Source organism: Dipodomys ordii, unplaced genomic scaffold (genome assembly GCF_000151885.1).
Source record: "Dipodomys ordii isolate 6190 unplaced genomic scaffold, Dord_2.0 Scaffold134, whole genome shotgun sequence".
NCBI classification, from domain to species: domain Eukaryota; kingdom Metazoa; phylum Chordata; class Mammalia; order Rodentia; family Heteromyidae; genus Dipodomys; species Dipodomys ordii.
In genome coordinates this window covers 4,956,525-4,980,491 of record NW_012267350.1, presented here as the reverse complement: position 1 = coordinate 4,980,491, position 23,967 = coordinate 4,956,525, and the positions used below count along the sequence as shown (strand labels likewise).

Genomic DNA, 23,967 nt, shown 5'->3' with positions numbered 1-23,967 from the left:
TTGGATGGAGATAAGAGTCTCCTGGGCTTTCTTGCCAGAGCTGTTTTGAACAACAATCGTCAGCTCTGAGCCTCCTGAGTAGGTAGGATTATAGGCCCAAGTCAGGGGCCACTGGTACCTGATGGCTATTTTTTTCTTTTCTTTTTTGCCAGCCCCAGAGCTTGAACTCAGGGCCTAGATGCTGTCCCTGAGCCGCTTTGTGCTCAAGGCTAGTGCTCTACCACTTGAGCCACAGTGCCACTTCTGGCTTTTTCTTAGTAGCTTCTTGACCACTAGGATTACAGGTGTGAGCCACCGGCGCCTGGTTTCCTGGTGGCAATTTTAATTTTAAAGGCTTTCATATAATGCTAAAAATAAGGAAACAATCAGGTAAAATCAGAGAGAAGATGGTGCTGATTTGTGACCAGTAGAGAATATGTTTTGAGCTATCCATGCATTGGAGTTTCTATGAAAACAGATACTGACAAGGTGTCAGATGATGGTCTCAATATCTGCTAGGGTTTGGGTGAAAGCTGTAGATGGGCAAAAATAATGCATATCTTGAAAGAAGTAGGCCCTGGGGACCTTGGCTTCCTCATCGATGTCCTGATGACATACTATACTGGTACTCCTGAGCTTGGGCATGGAGGTTGTGCCATGTGGGCAAATATTTTTCTGTGGTTTGTGGCCCATTAAAACAATCTATGGTTTAGGACAGAGAACAAAAATCACTAATAGGTGACTATAAATCTTCATCTGCTAAAATCATATTTATCCTATCAAATATAGAGATATCTTTCACAACTAGAGACTTTTAAAAAACAAGAACCTGGGGCTGGGAAGGTGGCTCGATGGTAAAGCGCTTGCCTTGCATGCATGAGGCCCTGGGTTCAACTCCTCAGCACCACATAAGCAAAAAGAAAAAAAGCCGGAAGTGGCAGTGTGGCTCAAGTGGTAGAGCACTAGCCTTGAGCTGAAGAGCTGAGGGACAGCGCCCAGGCCCAGAGTTCAGGCTCCACGACCAGACCCAAAACAAAACAAAAAACAACAACAACAACAACAACAAAAAAAACCAAGAACCTTTGAAGTTCCACAAGCTGGAGAAAATGTTTATGTTGCTTTTTGTGGATGATTTCTATTCATCCTTTAAAGTTATATAAGTAGGCACTTGCATTTAATGTATTATTTATAAGGAAGAATAAGTCTACAATCAGAAAATAAGGTTCAAACTGAATTTTTAAAAATTGTTACATTATGTCAACAAATAAGGTGAAAAAATGCTGCCACCAAATAAAGCTAAATCTCAAGGTCTAATTTAAAAACCTTAAAAAAAATAGATACACACACATACATATATATCTTTTTGGTGGTTAACTGGAGATAAGAGTCTCACAAACTTTTCTAACAGGACTTGGTTTTGAACATTGATCCTCAGATCTCAGCCTCCTGGGTAGCTAAGATTACATCCGTGAATCATTGGTGCCAGGCTATACTTCTTTTTAGTATTGCTGCAGCTTGAACTCAGGCTCACCCTGGCCTTAAATAGCTTTGTTTTTATCCAGGTGCTGGTGGCTCACGCCAGTAATCCTAACTACTCAGGAGACTGAGACCTGGGGATTGTGGTTCAAAGCCAGCCCAGGTAGGAAAGTCTGCAAGACTCTGGTCTCCAATTAACCACTTAAAAACCAGAAGTGGAACTGTGGCTTGAAGTGGTAGAGCTCTAGCCTTGAGTAAAAGAGCTCAGGGACAGTGCCCAGGCCCTGAGTTCAAGCCCCATGACTGACAAAAAAACCAAAAACCAAACCAAAACCCTTTTTTTGGAGGCAGTGTAAGGTTTGACCTCAGAGGTATGTAGTTGCTAAGGAAGAGGTCTATCTCTTGAGCCACACTGCCACAGATTGTGTTCTTTGTCTAATGCCTCATTTAATCTCACATTGTATTGCTTATGGCCCTAGGACTGTATTATATGTGTATGCACACATCATATTGCCTGGTAAGGACACTCTATAATATTCTCACAATGATGAAATTATCTTATCATTAAATGACATATGATTGTATATAGGAAAAATACATTTGATAAGGTTTTAGTTGTATGTCATTTAATTGTTACTTACCATGAAATGAGGTTGTGTTAAAATACGCTTTAGTTCCTTTGCATCATTATTCTCAGGGTAACATGAAATTTCTTCCAATACCTAAAATATAAGCAAGATATGATAGCAAAAAATTATAAAATATTTTAAAACTAATGGTATTATGTCACACTAAATATTATGGGTGGATTTTTATTGTAGGCAAGACAATTGTTTTTAAAATTCTTCATTTTATTCAAAGGTTATTACTAGGTAAAAGAATAGTGTTGATGGTAATAAAAATAAAACAACTACTATAATAGTCTATATTATACAATTATAACCAAAAATAAACTGTACTATGTATTTATCACAAGTTTAAGTAACTTATTTAACTTAATTGGAAAATACCTTCCAAATTCACCATCAAAATGAATGTGTACTAAAAGTTCATCACAGCTTTCTTTGATATTACCAGCACTATCTGCTTCTGTTAGAAACTTGACAGGTGCCAAATAAAAACAACTTAAAGAATCATACTAATTAATTAGGATAGGTAATTAAGAATGTTCTTAAGGCTGGATACTGGTGGCGCTTGCACCCCTAGCTATGCAGGAGGCTGAGATCTGTGAATTGCAGTTTGAAGCCAGCTCAGGCAGAAAAATCTGTGAGACTCTTATTTTCAATTCACTACCAAAAAGCTAGAAGTAGAGCTATGGCTCAAGTGGTAGAGTGCTGGCTTTGAGCAAAAAAAGAAAAAGCTCAGGGACAACACCCAGGCCCTGAGTTTAAGCTCAGGATCAGCACACACACAAAGAACAAGAAAAAATATGCTTAAGTAATTCTCCTTGTGGCCTGGCAGGATTAATGTTCTTCTGTAACCTCATCTTCCCATATGGACCAAACAGTGCTCTGCCAATGGATGAAATACAAGCAAACCCCAAAACAGTTTCAGAGAAACCTTTATTCCTTTCATTCAAATTTTCCTCACTAAGTTGTTAACATATTCTCTGCCTTGGTAAAAATCATGTTTTCAAATAAAATGGTTCCTCAAAAGCTTTCCCTTCCCTCCCAAGTATGGAGTTTACCTGTTTAACTTGATTTGGGGCCCTTGGCCCATGGCAAAGCCTTTGTTCTTTTTCTAAGCAAATGTAGCTGGAAATGGTTGGACTCACATGTCATCAACTGAATTCCTACTGTGGAGGTGATCAAAGATGGTTTCCCTTCTGAACTACTGAGTGTCAGCAGCACACAGCTCTCTTCCTAGTAGGACTGTGGCTTCAACTTGTTTTGAAAACCTCCATGGTGGGGAGGTTATTTCACCTGAACCTTAGATTCCAGCATCATTACAACATCACACCTATAAGTCTCCTTGCCACTCAATTATGACCTCAGGGAAGGACCCCCACCCCAGTAGTCTTTTCTTATTCAAATACACAGCAAATTAGTGGTTAGGTTACTGATTCCTATTGTCTCATGATGATAAACCACTTGGTGTATTTTAGGTCTTTAGCTTCTTTGCTGGGAAGCAAAAGGATGAAAGCATAGACTCTGTTCTTTGCACAGTTCTGTTCCCTCACAGTCTATGATCGCAACTTATAGAGATGTGAGCTCCTATGTATGGTTAGGAAGAAACTGGTAGTTTTTTTTCTGGGCCTGGGTTTGAACTCAGGGCCTTGGCACTGTCCCTGAGCCTTTTTAGCTTGAGGCTAGCATTCTACCATTTGAGACACAACTCTGCTTTCAGTTTTTTGGTGATTAACTGGAGAGATAAGAGTCTCATGGACTTTCCTGCCAGGGCTGGCTTTGAACCACTCTCCTCAGATATCAGCCTCCTGAATAGCTAGGATTATAGGTGTAAGCCACTGGTGCCTAACTGTCAGTATCTTTTTTCACTGTCTTGTTAAGGCAAGGAATTCTGCTTCAATTCTCTTTGATTATCATAAAGACTAGGATATGACTTATGATTCCTGCCCATGATACCTTAATTTGTTTCAATAAGTGCTTGGTGGGCAAATGATAAGATAATCTCTCCCAACTTATCCTGACCAACTGGGTGGGCATGGCAGCTACCACAGCATCCATCTTATTTTATAGTGAATAGAAAATACTTTTCAGTGCAAGTCTTATGTTTAAAATATGGTTGGGCAAGGATTATAACTTTCAGACTCTTTTACCTAGTAATCTCACTTTATCAGAAATAATATTTTTAAAAGGGAAATATTTATTTGCATTGACTTATAAGATCAAAAAATGAAAAAAATCTTATAATAATGTTGAGGTAAAAGAGGATGTATTTTGGGGTTTGAGGCATGGTTCAGTTGGCAGATTACTAGGCAATTAGCGAAAGTGGCAGGTACTGACTCTGACTCTCAACCTCAGTCAAAAAAGATACATTTTGAATATAACTATATACAATTTAAATGCAAATGGATAATGACTGGAAAAGATACACAAGATGGACACTCCTCTGTTAAGGGGATAGGATGACAGATCAATTTATATTTTCCAAACTGTCTGCCAAATAATGCTTCTATAATAAATGAATTTGAAAAAAACTTTGTGGCAGATACAGTCATGTATATTGACAATGCACATGACTTCTTTGGACTCAGTATGTATAATTGCTATAGTAATTTAGTTAACTTTCAAAGAATTGCACCTTAAAAAACACAATCTAAATTTGATACTATGCCTGTTTCTACCAAGTGAAGTAAAAAAAACTTTAAAAAAAGAAGTAAAATGGGCAGACACAGTGACATATTAAAGTAAATAATACAGCAAAACCAGAACTAGAAATCTAGGCAGTTTTGTTGCTGAGATCTTTTTCTTTCCTGTATGTATGTTCAGTGATAAGCTTTGAAATTCCAAATATGAGTATAATGAGTCTAACTGAGATGCCAAGGCAAATGCCTTTAACAGAAATATCTGAAATAAAGAGTAAATATGAGACACTAAGAAATACTTTTAGAAATTAGATCACTTACCTCTTTGGCTCTCTGTACTGCATCACTTGGAGGATTCCTGATTTGCGGTGAAGACTTTGTGTTAATTTTGTCATAAAGCTAAAAACAAAAGGAAGAAAATCCAATCAACACTCATGATTCTGTTATATAATTCCTATTTATTATTTCACTAAGCAGTATTTTCCCACTTGAAAAGGCAAGCAGATGATTTCCATGGATCCTTTTGTAACTAATCTCTTCATCACTCTATGCACTTGTCAGATTATGAGTTTTACCCATCTCTTTTAGCAAATATCTTTAAATAGATGGCCCAAAATTCTGAAAATGCAGTACTTTGCTTGGCATTTTAAAATCGTTGATATTTTAACAGTCACAATTGGGTTTTTTTCCCTTTTCCCTGTGACAGAAGTCATATTCAATAACACGAATACAAAGTAAAATGAAAGAACCTTTTTTCTTCAAGGCACGTCTGAAAGAATTTTCACAGAAACCTCAGTCTTGGGAAAGGGCAGGCCCCATTCCTTCTAGTAAAGAATGTTCACACAAAAGGTTTATGCTTGTTTTCCTAGGGCTGTTCATTAACAAAATCAGTACTGGCATCCTTCAGCAGCAAGTCAAGGACATACATTTTTGACTTTGCAATTCAAAGACCATGAGAAGACACTGAAAAGCAACTAGATATATTAAAAACAACTCATAAGCCTAAATGATTCTAACTTGACCTTATTACTAAGAACATTAATTCTTTAGAGAAAAATCTCCATAGTTTAGAAATGCAATTAAAACGTTAGTTTCTACATCAAATGCATGACTTTTAGTCAATAGTCTGTTTTGAAAGTGGAAAGTTAAAAATGACCCTAGTGAGTCTAAAAGCTTCTATTTCCTAACTTCTCTAAAATAGGTGGGGATTTTTTTGTTCTTTCCTTCATGCTGCATACCAATACCAGCTGAGAACTGACAGTGAACATGATCTTTTCATTTGTTCATACTGATTGCAAGATAAATCTTTATGACCTGTAAATATTTGGGCCATATGCTACATAAGAATGCCTAGGGAGAACACTGTGAAAACAGACCAGGGGCTATTAAAGGATGCCATTAATTAAGAAAGTACTGTGAGGTTAAAGAAATAGCAAACTGCTGGTCTACTTAAACCACTGTATTAATAATTTTAGGGAACTCATGATAGATGGCTTGCCCAATGCTATAGCTTATACATGGATGGGCTCGATCTTCTTGTCACTTCCTATCTCTAAAGATTGTCAATTGAAATTTGGAACTAGGAAATGTATTTTTCTCATAGAAATAATGTTGTGAATAGTGAAGTTTCCCAGATTAGTCTATAAAAACAGGTAACACACACACACACACACACACACACACACACACAAAGAACACTTACAAGCAAACAAAATGACCTCCTCAACAAACAACAACAACAAAAAGAATCATAAGTTAAAATGTAGTATACATTTAAAATACAGTAAGTCAGGCCCAAAGAAACATAGATGCCATGGTTTCCCTTATTTGTAATAATTAGTATATGTCTGAGACAAGCAGAAAAGCTCAGATAAGATGATGTTAGGCGAAATGAACCTCAACATAAGGACACAAGTGGTTTTTGCTTTCTTGCTATTGTTTCTAAGGTATTTATTAGGTGATTTTTTTGTTGCTTTGTATGCTACCCGCCCTCCACGGTATAACCCGTTTTCACTGTATTTGATGTTGGTATAATTTGGGGAGGGGAAGGGAGAAAACAAATTGTTTAAATAGGGACAAAGGTGGATCCATTGCAACAATGAAATGTACAAGATGCTATGTCGAAAAATAAACTTTACAACTTTGGCAGGGGTGGGGGGAGTATAGTCGTGGAGATGGGAGGGCAGGGATGGTAAGGGAAAAACAAAGGAGGAGGCAACAATGCTTGATAAGAAATGTACTCATTACCTTGCTCATGTAATTGTAACCCCTCTGTATGGTATTTTCACAATAAAAAACTTATTAAAAATAAAATACAGTATACTCACGAGATAAATAATTCCAGAGATTTGCTGTATGACATGGTGCTTAAAGTTAACAATACTATTGTCTTGTATTATTAGGAGGGCAGATCTCATGCCAAGTTTATTCTCAATAAAATATATATAGAGAGAAACAGAGGTGGGGAGGGAAGGAAGGAGGGAGAGCGAGAGTGTACACTCAATGTCTGGGCACCTGTGGTTCATGCCTGTAAATCCTAACTACTCAGGAGGCTGAGATCTGAGGATCAAAGTTCTAAGCCAGCCTAGGCAAGAATGTCCATGAGACTCATCTCCAATGAACTACCTAAAAAGCCAGGAGTAGAGATGAGGTTCAAGTGTAGAGCACTAGCCTTGAGCAAAAAAGCCCAGGACCTGAGTTCAAGGTCCACGACTGGCACATATCTATATATCTATTTACATGTATATATTTCTACATATCACTTAAAAAGACATGTAGTTATCTCTGACATTTCAAAATATTAATGATGAAGCAAAGTTCTAAATGAATAAAAAAAGCAAATTTTACCTTTTTCTTAACCAAGCAATACTTTCAAATATGATTAGGATTAGTTTCTATGTTTATTCTTACTCACAAAGCAACGAACACTCCACTAATTCCCCAAACTAGACTTGATTTTTGATTTTGTCTTACTATGCCAACTAGAGTCCTCTAGGTCTTATGTGATTGTAATTTTCTTTCCTTCTTTTTAGAAAAAATATACAATATAATAAAAATACAATGACCTGTTGCAACAATGAGAAGTACAAGTTGTCATGTCGAAAATGAGCTTTACAATGTCGGTGGGCGGGGGGGGGGAAGGGGGGAAAGGAGAAGGATTGGGATTGGGGGGAGGGGGGAGGCTGGAAGGGATGTGAAGGGTAAACAAAGGAGGAGGCTGCAATTCTTGGTAAGAAATGTACGCATTATCCCGCCCATGTAATTGTATGTTCACAAATAAAATAAAATTAAAAAAAAGAAATGTACGCATTATCCTGCCCATGTAATTGTAACCCCTCTGTACAGTATGTTCACACAAAAAATAAAATTAAATTAAAAAACAAGAAAAAAATATAATAAAAATATAATATAAATAATATATGTAATAAATGATAAAATACACACATTTGGTGCTGGAGATGGAATCCAGGGTTTCCATGTGCGCTTTACCACTGTAGTGCACCTCTAGCCTCATTCTGGAGGACTTGTATTGGCATCAGCTGGGGTGCTCATGAGAGATTTTCCTGGGCCCTAGTGGTATTTGCGATGATGTCTAGAAATCTGTGCTTTAATACATCCCTGAGTGTTCTACCCAGTGCTAACTTTTGAGAGAAGTAGTAGTTTAGGTTGAACATCCCTAATTGGAGTATATCCAAAATCAGAAACATTCAATATCCAAAACTTCTTGAATGCTGATCTCACATGAAGGGTTGAACTAAAAATCCAAGTGAACTAAAAATATTATTTACAATTACATTCAGGCAATGCACATATCAAACAATTGAATTTTGTGCTTAGACTTGGGTCCCATTGCCAAGATGCCTCACGATGTATATACAAATATTCCAAATGTGGAAAAATATCCAACATTTGAAACACTTTTGTTCGCAAATATCTCAGATAAGGGATGCTTGACCTTATTACTAACCATGATAATTACTACTTTTATAAAGTACTTACTAAATGTTAGTTACCAGTATAAGCTCTTAACTTATAATCTCATGAGGTTGGTATCACTAAGATTCCCACTTTACATACAGAAAACTGAGACACAGTGGTAAAATAGCCTTGCAATGATTTTGCAGGTGGCAGGCATGAAAGTGCCTGGAATCAATACTTGCAAGATTCTACTTTGGTGCTTACACCTACAGCTTCTTTGGTCCAGAATTATGAATTTCCATTACATTTACCTAAAGTTCTGTGGAATTAATGGTAGGAAATGATGGAGTCCATGTGGCTAAGATGACTACACTGTGACTCACAACTGCCTACTCATTAACTACACAGGCAAGAATGAACTGAAGCAGGAAGGGTCACCATAAGAGAGAAGTAACTTCTTGTTGACTCATTCATACACTTACTCATCTATCCATCAGTTTATCTACCTTGAAATTACTGAGGTTCAACTATGTACTAGGCAGTGGGGTTCTATTTACTAAGATTTTAGAGATGAAAATGAAGACCACACCTGTTTTTAAAGATCCCACAAATTCCACAGACATATTTAGTCATAGGCCCAGAAACTTAGAATGGCTTGATTGCCCTGGAGATCTGAGAGTAGTATGGTCCTCAGCAATACCAACTGAATCTATCTCAGGGGGAAGCCCTAATGGATGCACATGCACAATATGCCAACTTTCTCTGCTTTTTTTGTCTTAGAGATTCAAAATATTTCAGGGGTACATTCTGTTGGTTGTGGGACTTGAACTCAGGGCCTGGGTGCTGTCCCTGAGCCTCTTTGTGCTAGTAGTGCTCTGCCACTTGAGCCACAACACCACTTCTTACTTTTGAGTGGTTAATTGGAGAGTAGAGTCTCATGGGAACTTTTCTGCCTGGGCTAGCTTCGAATGGTGATCCTCAGATCTCAGCCTTCTGAGAAGCTAGGATTATAGGTGTGAGCTACCGGTGTTGGCTTCAGTGATACTTTTAAATAAATAGGAAGCATTTGTAAAAGGTGTCAAAGCAGACAAATAAAACTTATCAATGGAGTAAAGGCCCAATGTGATGCACCATTGAAGTGTTTTAAATACCAGTGATGAGTCTGGTATTTTTATAGAGTTCTCACTCATGGGCCATCTTCATATTATATGCTGACAAAAGGCTTGGCATGTAGTGTTTTAGGTCCCAACAGAAGAGGCTGGTGTCTGCCTCTTTTGTGATTGGAAGTTATCTGGGGCACTTCACACTTAACAGAACTTATTTGGGGCAAGAATGTGTTTCGTGAGTCACGGAGATGCCATAGAAGGCAATTTGGTTGAGCCATCTTGATGGACCCTGGTTCCAGAGAACTGCCTGGCGACAGAGCAGAAGAATCTAGAAAGAGGGGCTGTGGTAGCACCTGAGGAAAGGAGTCAAGAGGTTACTACTGGAGCCAGCTGAGGAGTGCACAAATGATGTCAAAGCCGCATGTTAGCTACCTAGGACAGCATCAACACTGGGATGTCTGCCATACCATGGGCATCAGCAGCCAAGAAGGAACTAGCTGCCTGAGGCTCATGATTATAGAACATGCTGTGTAAGGGCTTATTTCCCTAGTCTATGTCTGGACCCTTGAGTTCTCTGACATTAGGTAATAGCATCTCCCAGGCTGAAGACACAAAGTAGATGCTTCATTAATGTTTCCTTAAAAAATGAGTATTTGGATTAGCACACAGAAAATATAAATAGATATCTGTCACATAAAAATAAAATGTAATGGGAAGACTTATTTTAGCTTGCATCTTTAAAAAGCAGATATCATTTCTCCTAAAAAAACCCCTTTCCCTTGAAAATAAATACATTTTTGGCCACATTTAATTTCATCTTTTTAGGGTATATTTTAAATCTGACTTATATTATTAAGTTTTTGGGGTAGAAGACATCTTAGATAACAATCTAATTGGATTCCTTTGTTTAAAGGAGATTAAATTCCTTTTGTTTACAAAATTCTATGGTTTAGATAAATGCCACCCAAAGGCCCATATACTGAAGGACCAGCCTGTGGTTGCTATATGGAAGTGGTAGAACTTTTAAGAGGTGGAGTCTAAAGGGAGAAAGTTAGGTTACTGTGTGTATGTGTGTGTGTGTGTGTGTGTATGTGTGTGTGTGTGTGTGTGTGTGTGTGTGTGTGTGAGAGAGAGAGAGAGAGAGAGAGAGAGAGAGAGAGATCTTTGAAGGTAATATTAGGAGTGAAGCCCTTTCCTCTCTGCTTCCTGGCTTCCTCCACCATACATCCCTGACATGATATGCTGCCTTATTACAGGTCCATAACAACAGGTCCAGTCAACCACAGACTGAAACCTCCAAAACTGTAAAGCAAAATGAACTTTTCCCCTGTATGGGGTGATTATCCCAGGTATTTTGTGACAATAACTGGAAGCCAACTAACACAGAGGACAAAGCTGACATTCAGTGAGGAGAAGTATGCTACATTCCAGGTTATACAGCCAGAGCAGCAGGGAATGAGATCTTGACATGTTGATATGCTGTCTTTTCTTTCATCAGATCTTTTCAACTTGTATTGAAATCAGTAATACACAATGCCTCATGCCAGGGAGATACTTTCAGCAATATCTGAAGAGGGAAACAAACTATAGAAAATGCTATTTGTAGGCTGCATGCAAAGATATACTAAATATGATTTTAAAGCTATTAGCAAATCAAGTAGAAGCCTTGCCATGTCACAAAATGGTCAGCCAGAAATTATTTTAGGCTTTTGGGGCCCAATCAGTGTCATAACTACTCAACTCTGTGATACTGTGCAAAAGCAGCTGTTATTAATCCACAAATGAATGGGCAAGGCTGTATTATGTAAAACTTTATTTACAAAACAAGTGGTTGGTTGAATTTGGCTTGAGGGTGATAATTTGCTCTTGAAGCTTAAATTCAAGGTGGATTGGAATGTCAAAATATATGTTTTTTATTCTATATGCTTTCTTCAAATGTGAAGATAATCGTATTTATAAAACTGAAGTACTGAGGGAGGGGATGCTAATAAATTATTTCTAGAGGGAAAACAAAACAAAAATGTATAAATTCATTAGTCTTTTTTTCTGAAGAAATTAAAATTAGTCACCCCAACTTCAGCACTTTTTAATAAAAAACAAAAAGAACCCACACAGCACCAAGGCGAAAACAAGGAAATGTGATCAGTCATGAGGGGAACAAACTGTCTTACACCATCTCATTCACAAATAGATCTGCTCTTACAGGGACATGCCTAATTTGTCTCAAGAGAGTAGGCACAGTTCCACTAGAAGGTTGCGTTCTCCATTCCAGATGTTTTGAACAAAGCTGACTAAAACTAGTATTGATAATCAATTCCAATATCCTGAGATCATAATTTTCAACATAAAGATGAAATTAGTAATATGTCACTTCTAATTTAAATTCAAAGTATTAAATGGAGTTCCATTTTGACCATAATCCATTCTCTCTCTCTACCATTTTCTTAGTCCTAAAATAGAAGTCTTTGTTGTACTCATAGTTTTTGCATTATTCATCAAGACCAACATTTAAAAGAGAATGGGGTTGGTGGCTCACATCTGCAATCCTAGCTTTTTTAGGAGGCTGACATCTGAGGATCAGGGTTTAAACCCAGCCTGGACAGAAAAGTCCATGAGACTTATCTCCAATTATCTCCAAAAAGCTGGAAGTGGAGGTGTGGCTCAAGTGGTAGAGCACCAACATTAAGGGAAAAAGCTAAGTGAGACAGTAGCTAGGCCCTAAATTCAAGCCCCAGGACCAGTACAGAAGGAGGAGGAAGAGGAGGAAGAAGAGGAGGAGGAGGAAGAGGAGGAGGAAGAGGAGGAGCAGGAGGAGGAGGAGGAGGAACAGCAGCAGCAGCAGCAGTTAGCTGACTAGGAACAAGGTTGTCATGTCACATTTTCTCGGGGAACTGAGAGGATCAGTCATCCATAGGCAATGTAATTTTTTTCATATACATTTGAAATTTAACGTTAGGAAAAGGTGATTTAATACAAAAACAAATGTAATTTTTATTTAAGTAATTTTATAGGCACCTATGAATTTCTAGAGTACATTGGAAAGTAATGATGTATTTGTTTTATTTTATAAATCTTTGTTATTTAAAGTTATTGTTATCATTGTTTTATTAAGAACTACCTTCACATTGGCCAGACATGGCAAAATGCATGCAATTGTCTCTTTCTTGATTTAAAGGTAATGCCACTGTGTTTTAAATGTGATATCTTCATCTCTGCATTATTTTTAGTGTTTGCAGCAATGTGGTGTCCATAGTTGATTTTCAACAAATATTCATGGAAATGAAGAAGCCTTTGAAGCTCCCAGATGGTAAAATAAAATACAGGGAGTTGTTAGCTGCATTAGAGCTAATTTTCTGAAATCTAATCATCTTTCCATCTTATTCTGCTGAAGTTTACATATAAACTTGGTATGTTTTTAGCTTAAAAACATGGAAAGGAAGAGCTGAATATGGTGGCAGGCACTTGTGGTCCCAACTGCTTGAGAAGCTGAGGCAGGAGGGTTACTTGAGTCCACAAGTTCAGGAATACTCTAAGAAACATAGCGACATTCTATTTCTTAAAAACAAAAACAAAGAGGAAAATACCCAAGTAAAAGTTTTTAGCATTGTTAAACAAGATGATATCTAAGGATAAATTCTGTGAAGAACTTATATAACCTGTCCATTTGACAAATCACTGAATGTATAATATTATCATTGTAATACTATGATTTACAAAAATCACAATCATTTGGGCCATTTTTTCTTTTACAGATTAAAAAATGCCTATCTTGTCAGTATTCAATGTGTTTTTCCTAAAAACCTGTATTCTGTGAAATTTCCAATATACCTGGAACTCAAAAAATTAAACCCTCCAACAACAAATCTTCAAAGAAACAACTGCCCAATAAATAAGTGGGCTAAAGACTTAAAGAGAAACTTCTCTGAAGAGGAAAGAAGGATGGCCATGCTCAACCTCTCTAGCCATAAAAGAAATGCAAATCTAAACAACATTGAGATACCACCTCATCCCAGTTAGAATGGCTATAATCAAGAACTCTAATAACAACAGATGCTGGAGGGGATGTGGACAGAAGGGAACCTTACTGCATTGTTGGTGGGAGTGTAAACTCATTCAGCCACTTTGGAAAGTAGTATGGAGGTTGCTCAAAAGACTCCACATAGAGCTCCCCTATGACCCAGCAATCCCACTTTTGGGCATTTACCCAAATGTTTACAAACAAGACCACACTAAAGCTACCAGCACGACTATGTTTATTGCAGCCTTATTTATCAAGTTAATTTTTATAAACAGCTGAAAGAAGCATTTAAACATTAGCCCTGTAGATGATTCTCTTTTTTCATGGAAACAATGTACTGCACTCATCTGAAGCATCTACTTCTATTTTCTTTGAACATTATCATTATAGTTTATGTTATGAGATAATTCTCTACCCAAACATTCCGAAAACATGCAAATAGCCAAACTGTACAAATCTTAAACTGAACTTGTTTCTTATTTAAAAGTGTGTGCCAAATCTACAAACCTAGTAACTGAAATAAGCAAGAGTTCTAGCATGGAGTTTAGGTCACCCCTACACAGGCTACAGCTCATACTGGATAATCTGAATTGGAAATGGCCTGAACACTATGTTTAGTGGCTAGAAACTCTTGAGTTGATACCCCAGGAAAGTTTTAGCCTAAAATTATAGCAGTGAAATGCTAGCACAAGATAAGCTATATATAAGGAATATCTCCCTACGTGTAAGAAGAGGCCCAAGCTGGCTAATAATATACTACTCAATTTAACATGCTACTAAATCCACAATTCTAGTTTTCTTCTGACAAAAGGTAAGATAATCTGGACCAGAGGTGCTGGTGGCTCATACCTATAATCCTAGCTACTCAGGAGGCTAAGATCTGAGGATCATGGTTCAAAGCTAGCCTAGGTAGGAAAGTCATGAGACTCTTATCTCCAATAAACTACCTAGAAAAAGCCAGAAGTGATGCTGTGGTTCAAGTGGTAGATTGCTAGCCTTAAGCAAAAATGAAGGTCAGGGACAATGAATTTAAGCCCTGAATTTAAGCCCCCATGACTGGCACCAAAAAAAAATCTGGACTAATTTCAGATTTTTTTGAATGAGTTGAAAAATGCTTTGGACTCTGACAGAAAAACACTTGTAAGGGAGCCCTTGATTGGTTCACATTTTGTCTGTACACAGGGCTGCTTTTGTTTTCGGCTTATTAGGACATTGCCCTTATGGGCATTTACTTTTGAATCCAAGAAATTAAGACTTACTTGAACCTCCTAGTTCAATCTCAAGACTGTCCCTTTGGTGGTTTAACAATATAGGCCAATGTGATGGATTTCTGGTCAGTTGGCAGCTCTTACTGAGAAACTCCAACACTGGCCTCAGATGACCTAACTTGCTTGTTTTCTAGGTCTTTTTTTTAAGTTGGCAAATAGTTTTTAAAACTAAGTCCTGTAGGAAACAAATCACATTGCCTATTCTTGAGCAAAATAAAAAATAAGCAAAAGGAAGACAGATACTATGTAGGCAGATACTATTTTGTTTTAGTAAAACCTTCTAAGAGAGGGTACTTTTGATACCAGATACAAGAGTTTGCTCAACTGTGAGAAATTTTTACAGTTGATATGAATTTCCTATTTTTTAAAAAATGTGTTAAAGCTTCACTTTCAAACTTTGCTTTTTGTAAGCATCTATGATTATAGGCAAATGCTTTTTATACTAAATGAACACCTCACTATTAGTTTGCTGCTTTAAGAGACATTTATGCTACATTAGGTTTGTTACATTGTATCTTATTTAATTAATTTTGGCTTTTGATGCAGCTTTTTCTTTCACATGAGTAAACACTGAGCATTTGTACAAGCAGCTGCAGCAAAAAAATTGCTGTATGAAAAGTTAAAAACAGATCACCATAAAGGCTGACAGCATTGGTTTTAAGAGACTATATGTGAAGGGTTACCAAGAAGAAAACAGCTATTTCTTGGATTGTGAATGCTGCAAACTGCTCCTCAAACATTCTTTAACTGGCCTTACTGCATTCTTTTGTAGGGGCAGACCCCCCTCCTTTCCGAAAGAATAGCATAAAGAAGAATCAGTATTGTTGCACTTTGAAGGCTTTCTGAAAAATCCTTTGCTTGCTGGTAAAGTTGATTATGGTGTCATAAAAAGAGAATGGCACTCTGGGTAACAGTGGGACAGAGGACAAGCTGATTCATTACTCTTGGTATTCCTGAGTAAATATCAAACCCTGGCTTTAAGAAGAAATTCATCTGAACAAATATAGGAGCTAGAGGGACCCCTGTGGTCTCTAATGCATTCAGAGAAGTAGCACACATTCCTCTGATAAAAATGTAGACCACAGTGAGCAATAGTACACTTGCATAGACAGTTTCAGCCCCAGGAAGTAAACAGCACAAAGACCACCACCACTGGTCAGATGCCAGCAACCAAGCTGCTTTCTATTAACAAAATCTGATTCTTTAAATTGGATGGGATTTTGAGAGGTGGTCAGTTGCTAGATCTCTTAAGGTCCTGTGTTCCAAACATTTACGTGCAGAATTGAGTGGACTACAAAGTCACGAGAAACTTAGCTTTAGCATTTCCAGATTCTTAGACCCACAAAGTGCTCAAAAACATTTTTAGCAGATTATTATTAAAGTTGCATTTTCCCCCCTTTAGGAAACTTCTGGGTTCTAAAAGCAGGCTATTCTAAACATGACTCCTAATTTAATGTCATCTCAAAAACAAAAACAAAACACTAAAACACCCAAAACTCCCAAACAGTAAATCAAGAGTTTAATTTTCAACTGCCAACTCAAGGCCAGATGGAAAAACTCTTAACTCTCCCCAAACAGTAAAACATAATGGAGATGTCAGCCATTGAAAATATGGATGCTTCCAAGTACCAGTTTATTTCTAATGCAATATTGTAAAACATCACTTAATCTATTCAAAAAGTCTACTTATAAACTAGTAACTAAATTAAGCTGTTATGGCAGTTAGTTTTTTGCTTTATTAATTTAATTGCTGCCTAGGTTTTCAGGAAACAATTCAAAGATTTTCTATAAAGAGAATATTAATGAAGTAGCATCAGATTTACTATGGAAACAGCAGCACAGAACAAATGCTGGTAGTTGTTCAGAGGTGTGACAGATGGTGGGTGAATGTTTACAATTTGGTCCTCAAAATTTGGCAGAGAGAAAGATAAATGTGTCATTTAGCAATGTTTTATAACATTGTTGACTTACAAAGTAAACATTTATAATAGGAAAATTTCTACAAGAAACCAAGAAAGACTAAATATTATCTCTATCGTGAAAAATGCTTTTTAATCTGAAAACTAAAAATCACCAAAACCTCACCCATCAACTTACCATCCAACGTATCATACACAGATTCCAAGCCATAACTCATTCAAAGTATCATGAAGACTTGGACTATATTTTACCATTTATTCCTCAGAAAGCTGAATGACTGACAGGGTTATATTTCATTATTTTATTTCATTATGTAATATGAGATTTGTGTAATTTTTTACTCATGCTTGAAGAGGTAATAAATGGTAAAATCAGTTTTTCATGCAACATTAGGTTAAATTCCAACCTCCCCTAAGTTCATGTCTACCCAGAACTTCTAGAATGTGACCTAATTTGGAAATGGCAGCTCTTTTTAAAAGATGAGATACATTGGATTAGGGTGGCCTCAAATCCATTAACTGGTATCCTTATAAGAAGACCATGTGAAGACTCAGATAAGCACACAGACACAGAGGAGACTGATGTGATAAGTGTAGGCAAAGATTGGAGCAATGTATCTATAAGCCAGGCACACCAAGGAAGCCAGAAGAGGTAAGGTAGGACTTTTCCCCGGAGCCTTTGGAGGTTGCTGATACCTGATGTAGCATTTTGTAACTTACAGAACTGTGAAAGAATAAATTGCTGTTTTTTTTTTTAAAGTCAGTTGTATGACTTGAACTCAGGTCCTGGGCGCTGTCCCTGAGCTCTTTTTTGCTCAAGGCTAATGCTCTACCACTTGAACCACAGTGCCACTTCTGGTTTTCTGGTAGTTAACTGGAGATAAGAGTCTCATAGACTTGCCTGCCTTTGTTGGCTTTGAACTGCAATATTCAGATCTCAGCCTCTGAGTAGTTAGGAGTCACTGGTGCTCGACTAAATTGCTGTTGTTTTAGGCTACTTTGTTTGAGACACTTTGGCTTTGCTGTCCTAGCAAACTAATAGCTATGCCAAAATTTAGTTTTTCTTTTTTTTGGTTTGAGACAGGGACTTGAATTTGGTATCTGATGCTTTTACTCATTGGCTACTGCCCTACCAACTGAGCCTAAAATTTGTTTTACTAAAATTGATCTACACATTTTATATGTACACCATCTCAACACTAGTGGTTTATATTTTTAAATGCAGGCTGGAACAATTCGGACCAAGCAGTTCCTCCTCATGCCTCTGTATTTCTCCCTACAAAATGTGCCAGGGTGGAAGTGGTTAGCTAATAAATATTTAGAGAATGCTGTATCCATTTATAACTACAGTTTAAACTAGATTTACTAGAATTCAAATCAGAAAACATTTGCTTCTTTCTGGAACTAGTGTGCTTACCCCTTTTTGAAACTGACATTTAGTCATCCTACCTATCTATAGAATGTGGTGTGATGTTTTGATATATGTATACATTGTGTAATAATCAAATCAATGAATTAGCCTGTTGCTTTGTGTATTTATTTAGCTTTTCTTTGTTGTGAGAATACTTGAAATCCTCTCTTCTAGCTATTTTGAAGTATTCAATAAATTTTGTTAAGCATAGTCATCTTATTATGCAATAGACCACCAGAACCCATTGCTCTTATCTTGTAGTAACTTTGGATCTGCTGACCAACCTTTCTTTATCACTTCATCCCCTGGATAGTTCCTGGCTCTCATAATGACTATTCTGTTTTTATGAGATCGATTTTTATTAGACTCCACATGTGAATGAGATCATGTGGTACATGCCTGTGCCTGGCTTTTTTCACTAAATATAATACCCTCTAGGTTTATCTATGTTACTGCAAATGACAGGACTTTCAACACGGTAGTAATTCTGTTCCCATCAAACAAATCCTAATTAATGCCTTTTTGAATTCTGAGCTTGCAGAGTTTTTAATGGGTCTGGTCCATTTGCAGTCCAAAAATAATCTTTAGTCATCTCCAAGGATTTAATCCTGTTTCTTGTAGTCAGTAAAAAGTATGGCTTAAAACTTAGTTATTTAGAGTGTTACTGAATTAACAGTAATAGCATAAATATGATAAAGATATTTCATAAAATGGCTCTGTAGGACATAGCAACCTTAAGTCAATTAATTGTCCATAAAACTATGTCAGAGTCTCATGATTTGAAACCCTTAAAAAGGAAACAATTTTGATTTGTAAAACAAAACAAGCTAAAAGTAAGAGCTATAGAACATTGTAAGGAAGAAAAATGGATGGCCAGGGTTTTAAAGCTTTTTCCCTGGAGTTCTGGGCTTAGTCTTCTAGCCATCAATTCCAGCTCTGAAGCTCCTGTGTACCACTTGTTTCCAAAATTCAGATAACAGCATGTTCTTTTCTTTCTTCTTCTTCTTTATATTTTTTTCAAAAATATTATTGTAAAGGTGATGATTAACAGGGGGTTAGAGTTACATAATAAGTACATTTCTTTTTAAACACTGCTTCTTCTTCTTAAGGTGTCACTGACTGAACCCAGGGCCTAGCATGTATTAGGCAAACACTACTACTGTGCTGAAGTTTTTAATAGGTCTGGTCCATTTTCAGTCTAGCAGCTTCTTTCCAAGTCCAGCTGTAATGGCAGGACAGCTGCTGATAATGCTGACATCCTTTAGGTTTGAAATTCAAAAGAACCCAAAGGGAATGTCAGGTTTTTTTTTAAAAAAATTGTGACAATTTCTACCAAACAGTGTGCTAGTTATTCAACAGTTATGTCTCCAAGGAGGTCTGAGAAACTCTGCACCAGGGAATAAGTAACAGCCCAGCTCTGCGGCAAAGTCCACTTTGTGTCCAAACCTTCAATGTTCTTGCATTTTTCCCTGTGGCTTCAAGCTTGGTGTGTTCACGTACCTTCTGACACCAGTAAGAAAAACGCAGTTTTGAAAACTAATTTGAACTTCTCTGAGCTTTTCAAACACAAAAACTCCTTGATCTTTTCAAACAGCTCAGCAAATCTCTGCAGTGATGTAACCACTGGCCACACTGAAATAAACAAGAGCTCTACACATTGCTGTAACCTCTTTCCTATGTCCCACTAACCAGTCCTTGGAAAGAACAGAGCTTCTGCGGGAACTTCCCAACTACAAACCCAATGGTACCCCATGGAGCAATGATAGTCTAATTCAAATAACACATAACAATGTCAATGATAATGACGATAATGATGAATAATATCATGACAATGCAGTGCTACTAAACTATCCATAAGACAGAACAAATTTTTGGGGCCCAAAGTAAGAGCTATTTAATATAAGTAACCATCATGCCCAGCACAGGTGGCTCTCATCTGTAAATCCTAGCTACTTAGGAGGCTGAAGTCTGAGGACAACAGCTCAAAGCCAATGTAGGCAAGAAAGCCCATGAGAGTCTTATATTCAACTAACCAGCAAAAAGCTGGAAATAGAGCTCAAGTGGTAGAGTGCCAAACTTGAGCAGAGTGGGAGGTCTATTTACTTATCTTCCTGTACACACACACACATACACACACACACACACACAGAAATATAAATAAATGAACACACACATATATATCCTCATACATCACTTATGTGCATATATTATTTAGAAAGATAAAGATATGCAATTTCTCTAGTGTGGCTTATGAGGCTATATTGAATTTATAGTATACACATACTGACTCTATGATGGATGATTTGCCACATTTCTTCTAGGATTAAGGTAACTGAAAAAATGGTTATTATGATGAACATTTAGGAATCTCTGCAAAGTAAAAAGGTATGGTAAATATTTAACTTTTCAAAAACAAAACAAAAAATAACTTACATCCAGCAGTGTGTGAAGATGCTGATCCTGGAAAACACTGTGTAGAAAATCTAGGTCCTTTTCACTGCAGTCTGTAAGTGCATGGATCTCTTCCAGGCTGTCCAGCACCTGAGACACTGCTCCTAAGGGGATGAAGAAAAAACAAGCGGCTAGTACAGAGGGTCAGCATCAAACTAATCCTTGTGACCTGAAGCTTACACTTATGGGCAAGGAATTAACATGAGAACTTCAAAGCTTAGTGCTTTTACCAGAAGAGAAGCTTCAATGAATCTCTTATCATTTGATAGCAGAGTATTTTCAGTGAGTCCTCAACCAGGTATTTGTGTATTCTTCATTTTCCAAAATAAACTGAAGCTGGTCTTACTTAAATTAAGGAAGTCACCACCTATAACTGAGTTACTAGAAGATCTGGGTGCAGTAAGTTATAAATCAGTAAGACAACATGGGTGTCAAAATCTTCAAGGTGTTTTGAAATACAGAAACAATATAGGTGTACTTTTTACACAAGGACATTCCATCAAGAACTGAAAGGACAGCCAGCTGTAGATTTGGGGATAAGGACCTTGGGAGCTTCTGCCACATAAAATAAGCTTTGGAAAGTTTTTTCTTTGAAGGCTCAAACTTTTGCTAGTTAAAAAAATCCCAGTTCAATCTTTCTTTTTCTTTTACATACAAGAGAACCTAAGTGATTCACAGTATTAGGTCCTTCTTAACCAAAAGACATAGACAGAGGGTAGGTATCCTGATAGCTTCAAATACCATGTTAAATTCATTTCTGTATAGCAAAGTGAATGGAAGTATTGTCAAGATTCTTTAGATTTCTAATACCTGCAGGTATTAGAAAGTTGAGATGTTGAGGAGCATCAAAATCATGTACACAGCTTTAAAGAAATGATCAACTTGTTTTACTATGTAGACAATATGCACACTTGTATTTCATAAAAAAGAATGCTAGAGGTGAAGCTTCAACAACATTTACATACATCAGTGAAAATCTAAGAATAAGTGTTTCATTGCACATTTAAGCCTTCACAGTGCAGTGTGGACATTTCTTAAGAGACTGCAGATGTTTTAGGTTGTGGCAACAGCAGAGGAAAGATGGCTATTGGCATCTTATACCTAGAGGCTAGGGATATTGTTAAATAGCCCCCCGCCCACAAACAGTTATCTGTCCTAAATTTTCAGTAGTGTTGACATTAAGAAACCCCTTTTAAGATAAAGATAAACTGATTATAATTCTTTCTGTTTTAGACTTCATTCACTACCATGCACTTATTTGTGAGACAGGCAATCACTACCATTTTTCCAGAAAGCAATCTGGTAATATGTATCAAAGAGCCTTTAAAATCTTCATGCACTCCATGCACTCTGAATTAATAATTTCCCTTTCTTAAAACAAAAATCTATGTTATGGGGCAAAAAGTAGGAGACTTATGTATAATGATACTTATATAAGACAGAAGATAAATCTAATCAATAATGACTGTGTAAGTTATAGGCTATCCACATAAGGAAATCTGTGGCCCAATGGAAAAAAAACTGAAGAATTTTTTAAAATGCAGGAAAACATTTATGATATAAAATTCAAGAAAGTAGAATAAAAGCCACATAAACTATATATTACTACTTATGATGAACAAATAAAATATGTACACAAAGCCAGGAGAAACAAGAGTGAAGTACACTGGAAAGGTAATGGTAGTTAGTTTCATTTTCCTATTTATACTTCATTAAGTTCTTGTCTGTATGTTCTAAGTTTTCTACAAGAGCAAAAGAAAGCTGCTAGTTAGGCTACAGATTTTTGTAACAACTGTTTATGTTAATCTTTTGGATCATGTGGTTATCCACATGGAAATTACTGTGGCTATTTAAATTTTTTGGCTGTTTTGAGGCAATTATAGATATATATGTATTTTTTTAAAAAGTACATAAAGATCTAAGTTTATCCAGTTTCTTCCAATAGTACCCTACTGCAAAACTGTCGTATAATATCACAACCAGGGGAGAGTGACATTGAGAGTCAAGCTTTGGAACATTCCAAGCACAAAGATCCCTCATTTTGTCCTTTTGTAGACATACTCATTTCTCTCCCATCCTTTTCCCCCTGACCCCTGGGAAAGTATCTGTTCTCCATTTCTACCATTTAAGTATGGTATGCAAATGAAGCCACACAGTATATAACTTTTGGGGATTGTTTTTTTTTTCACCCAGCATATTCTCTGGAGATTCATTTCCCCTAGATTGCTTTATATTTTAATAATTTGCGCCTTTGGTTTTTCCTAGTCAGTCCTGGAGCTTGAACTCAGGGCCTGGGTGCTGTCCTAGAGTTCTTTTTGCTCAAGGCTAGCGATTTACCACTTTAAGCCACAGTCCCACTTCTGGATTTCTGGTAGTTAAGTGGAAATAAGAGTCTCACAGACTTCCCTGCCTGGGATAGCTTTGAACTGCAATCCTCAGATCTCAGCCTCCTGAGTAGCTAGGATTACAGGCATGAGCCACAAGTGCCCTGCTAGTTTGTTCCTTTTTACTGCTGGTTTGCAGTTTATGGTATGGGTGTGCTGACTTGATCATTCATCTGCTCAATTACCTATGATAATTTTAAATTTTGGGTAATTATGCCTACCATGCTTACTGGCATTCTTTCACTGGAAACATTGAGTGGATATGAGGGCAATACTAAAATACATCCTTTTATGTACACTTTTTAGGACTTTTACTTTGTTCAAAGTGGCAAAAAACCTAGAAATTAGTTGAAAGTCAATTTTATTCATCCCCTATTGAAAACCTTGGAAAGCAAGAGTTGAAGTAAAGAAATTAGTCCTCAATGTCATTCTGAATCTGACTGCCCCCCAGCAGAATTAACTATCAGAATGATCAAGTTATGAAAGTCAGTTATAAACTTCTAGACTTAGGACACTACAATAAAAATACCAGTGAAACAGTATTTCTGTATATTAAAAAATCAACATTGATCAAGAGGCACTGTATTCATAAACTGCTCTGCTCAATGGCAACTCATTTGTTCAGCTTTCTAAAGAAAATAAAAATATATTTATAATGCTTGATAAGAAATGTACTCATGGAAGTGGCGCTGTGGCTCAAGTGGTAGAGCACTCGCCTTGAGCTGAAGAGCTGAGGGACAGCGCCCAGGCCCAGAGTTCAAGCCCCACGACC

The 23,967-nt window shown here is 37.0% G+C and overlaps 1 protein-coding gene across 4 annotated transcripts in view; it reads right to left on the bottom strand.

The window, feature by feature from the left end:
- Cask (calcium/calmodulin-dependent serine protein kinase (MAGUK family)) overlaps positions 1-23,967 on the bottom strand; it is a 343,930-nt gene that overhangs the window by 53,410 nt on the left and 266,553 nt on the right. For all 4 annotated transcript variants that reach the window (XM_013030852.1, XM_013030854.1, XM_013030855.1 and 1 more), the window contains exons 11-13: positions 20,794-20,915; positions 5,042-5,119; positions 2,097-2,177 (exon numbers count right to left, since the gene is read on the bottom strand). In XM_013030852.1, the coding sequence (XP_012886306.1) occupies positions 2,097-2,177; positions 5,042-5,119; positions 20,794-20,915 (281 nt within the window). The remainder of the gene's footprint in view (positions 1-2,096; positions 2,178-5,041; positions 5,120-20,793; positions 20,916-23,967) is intronic.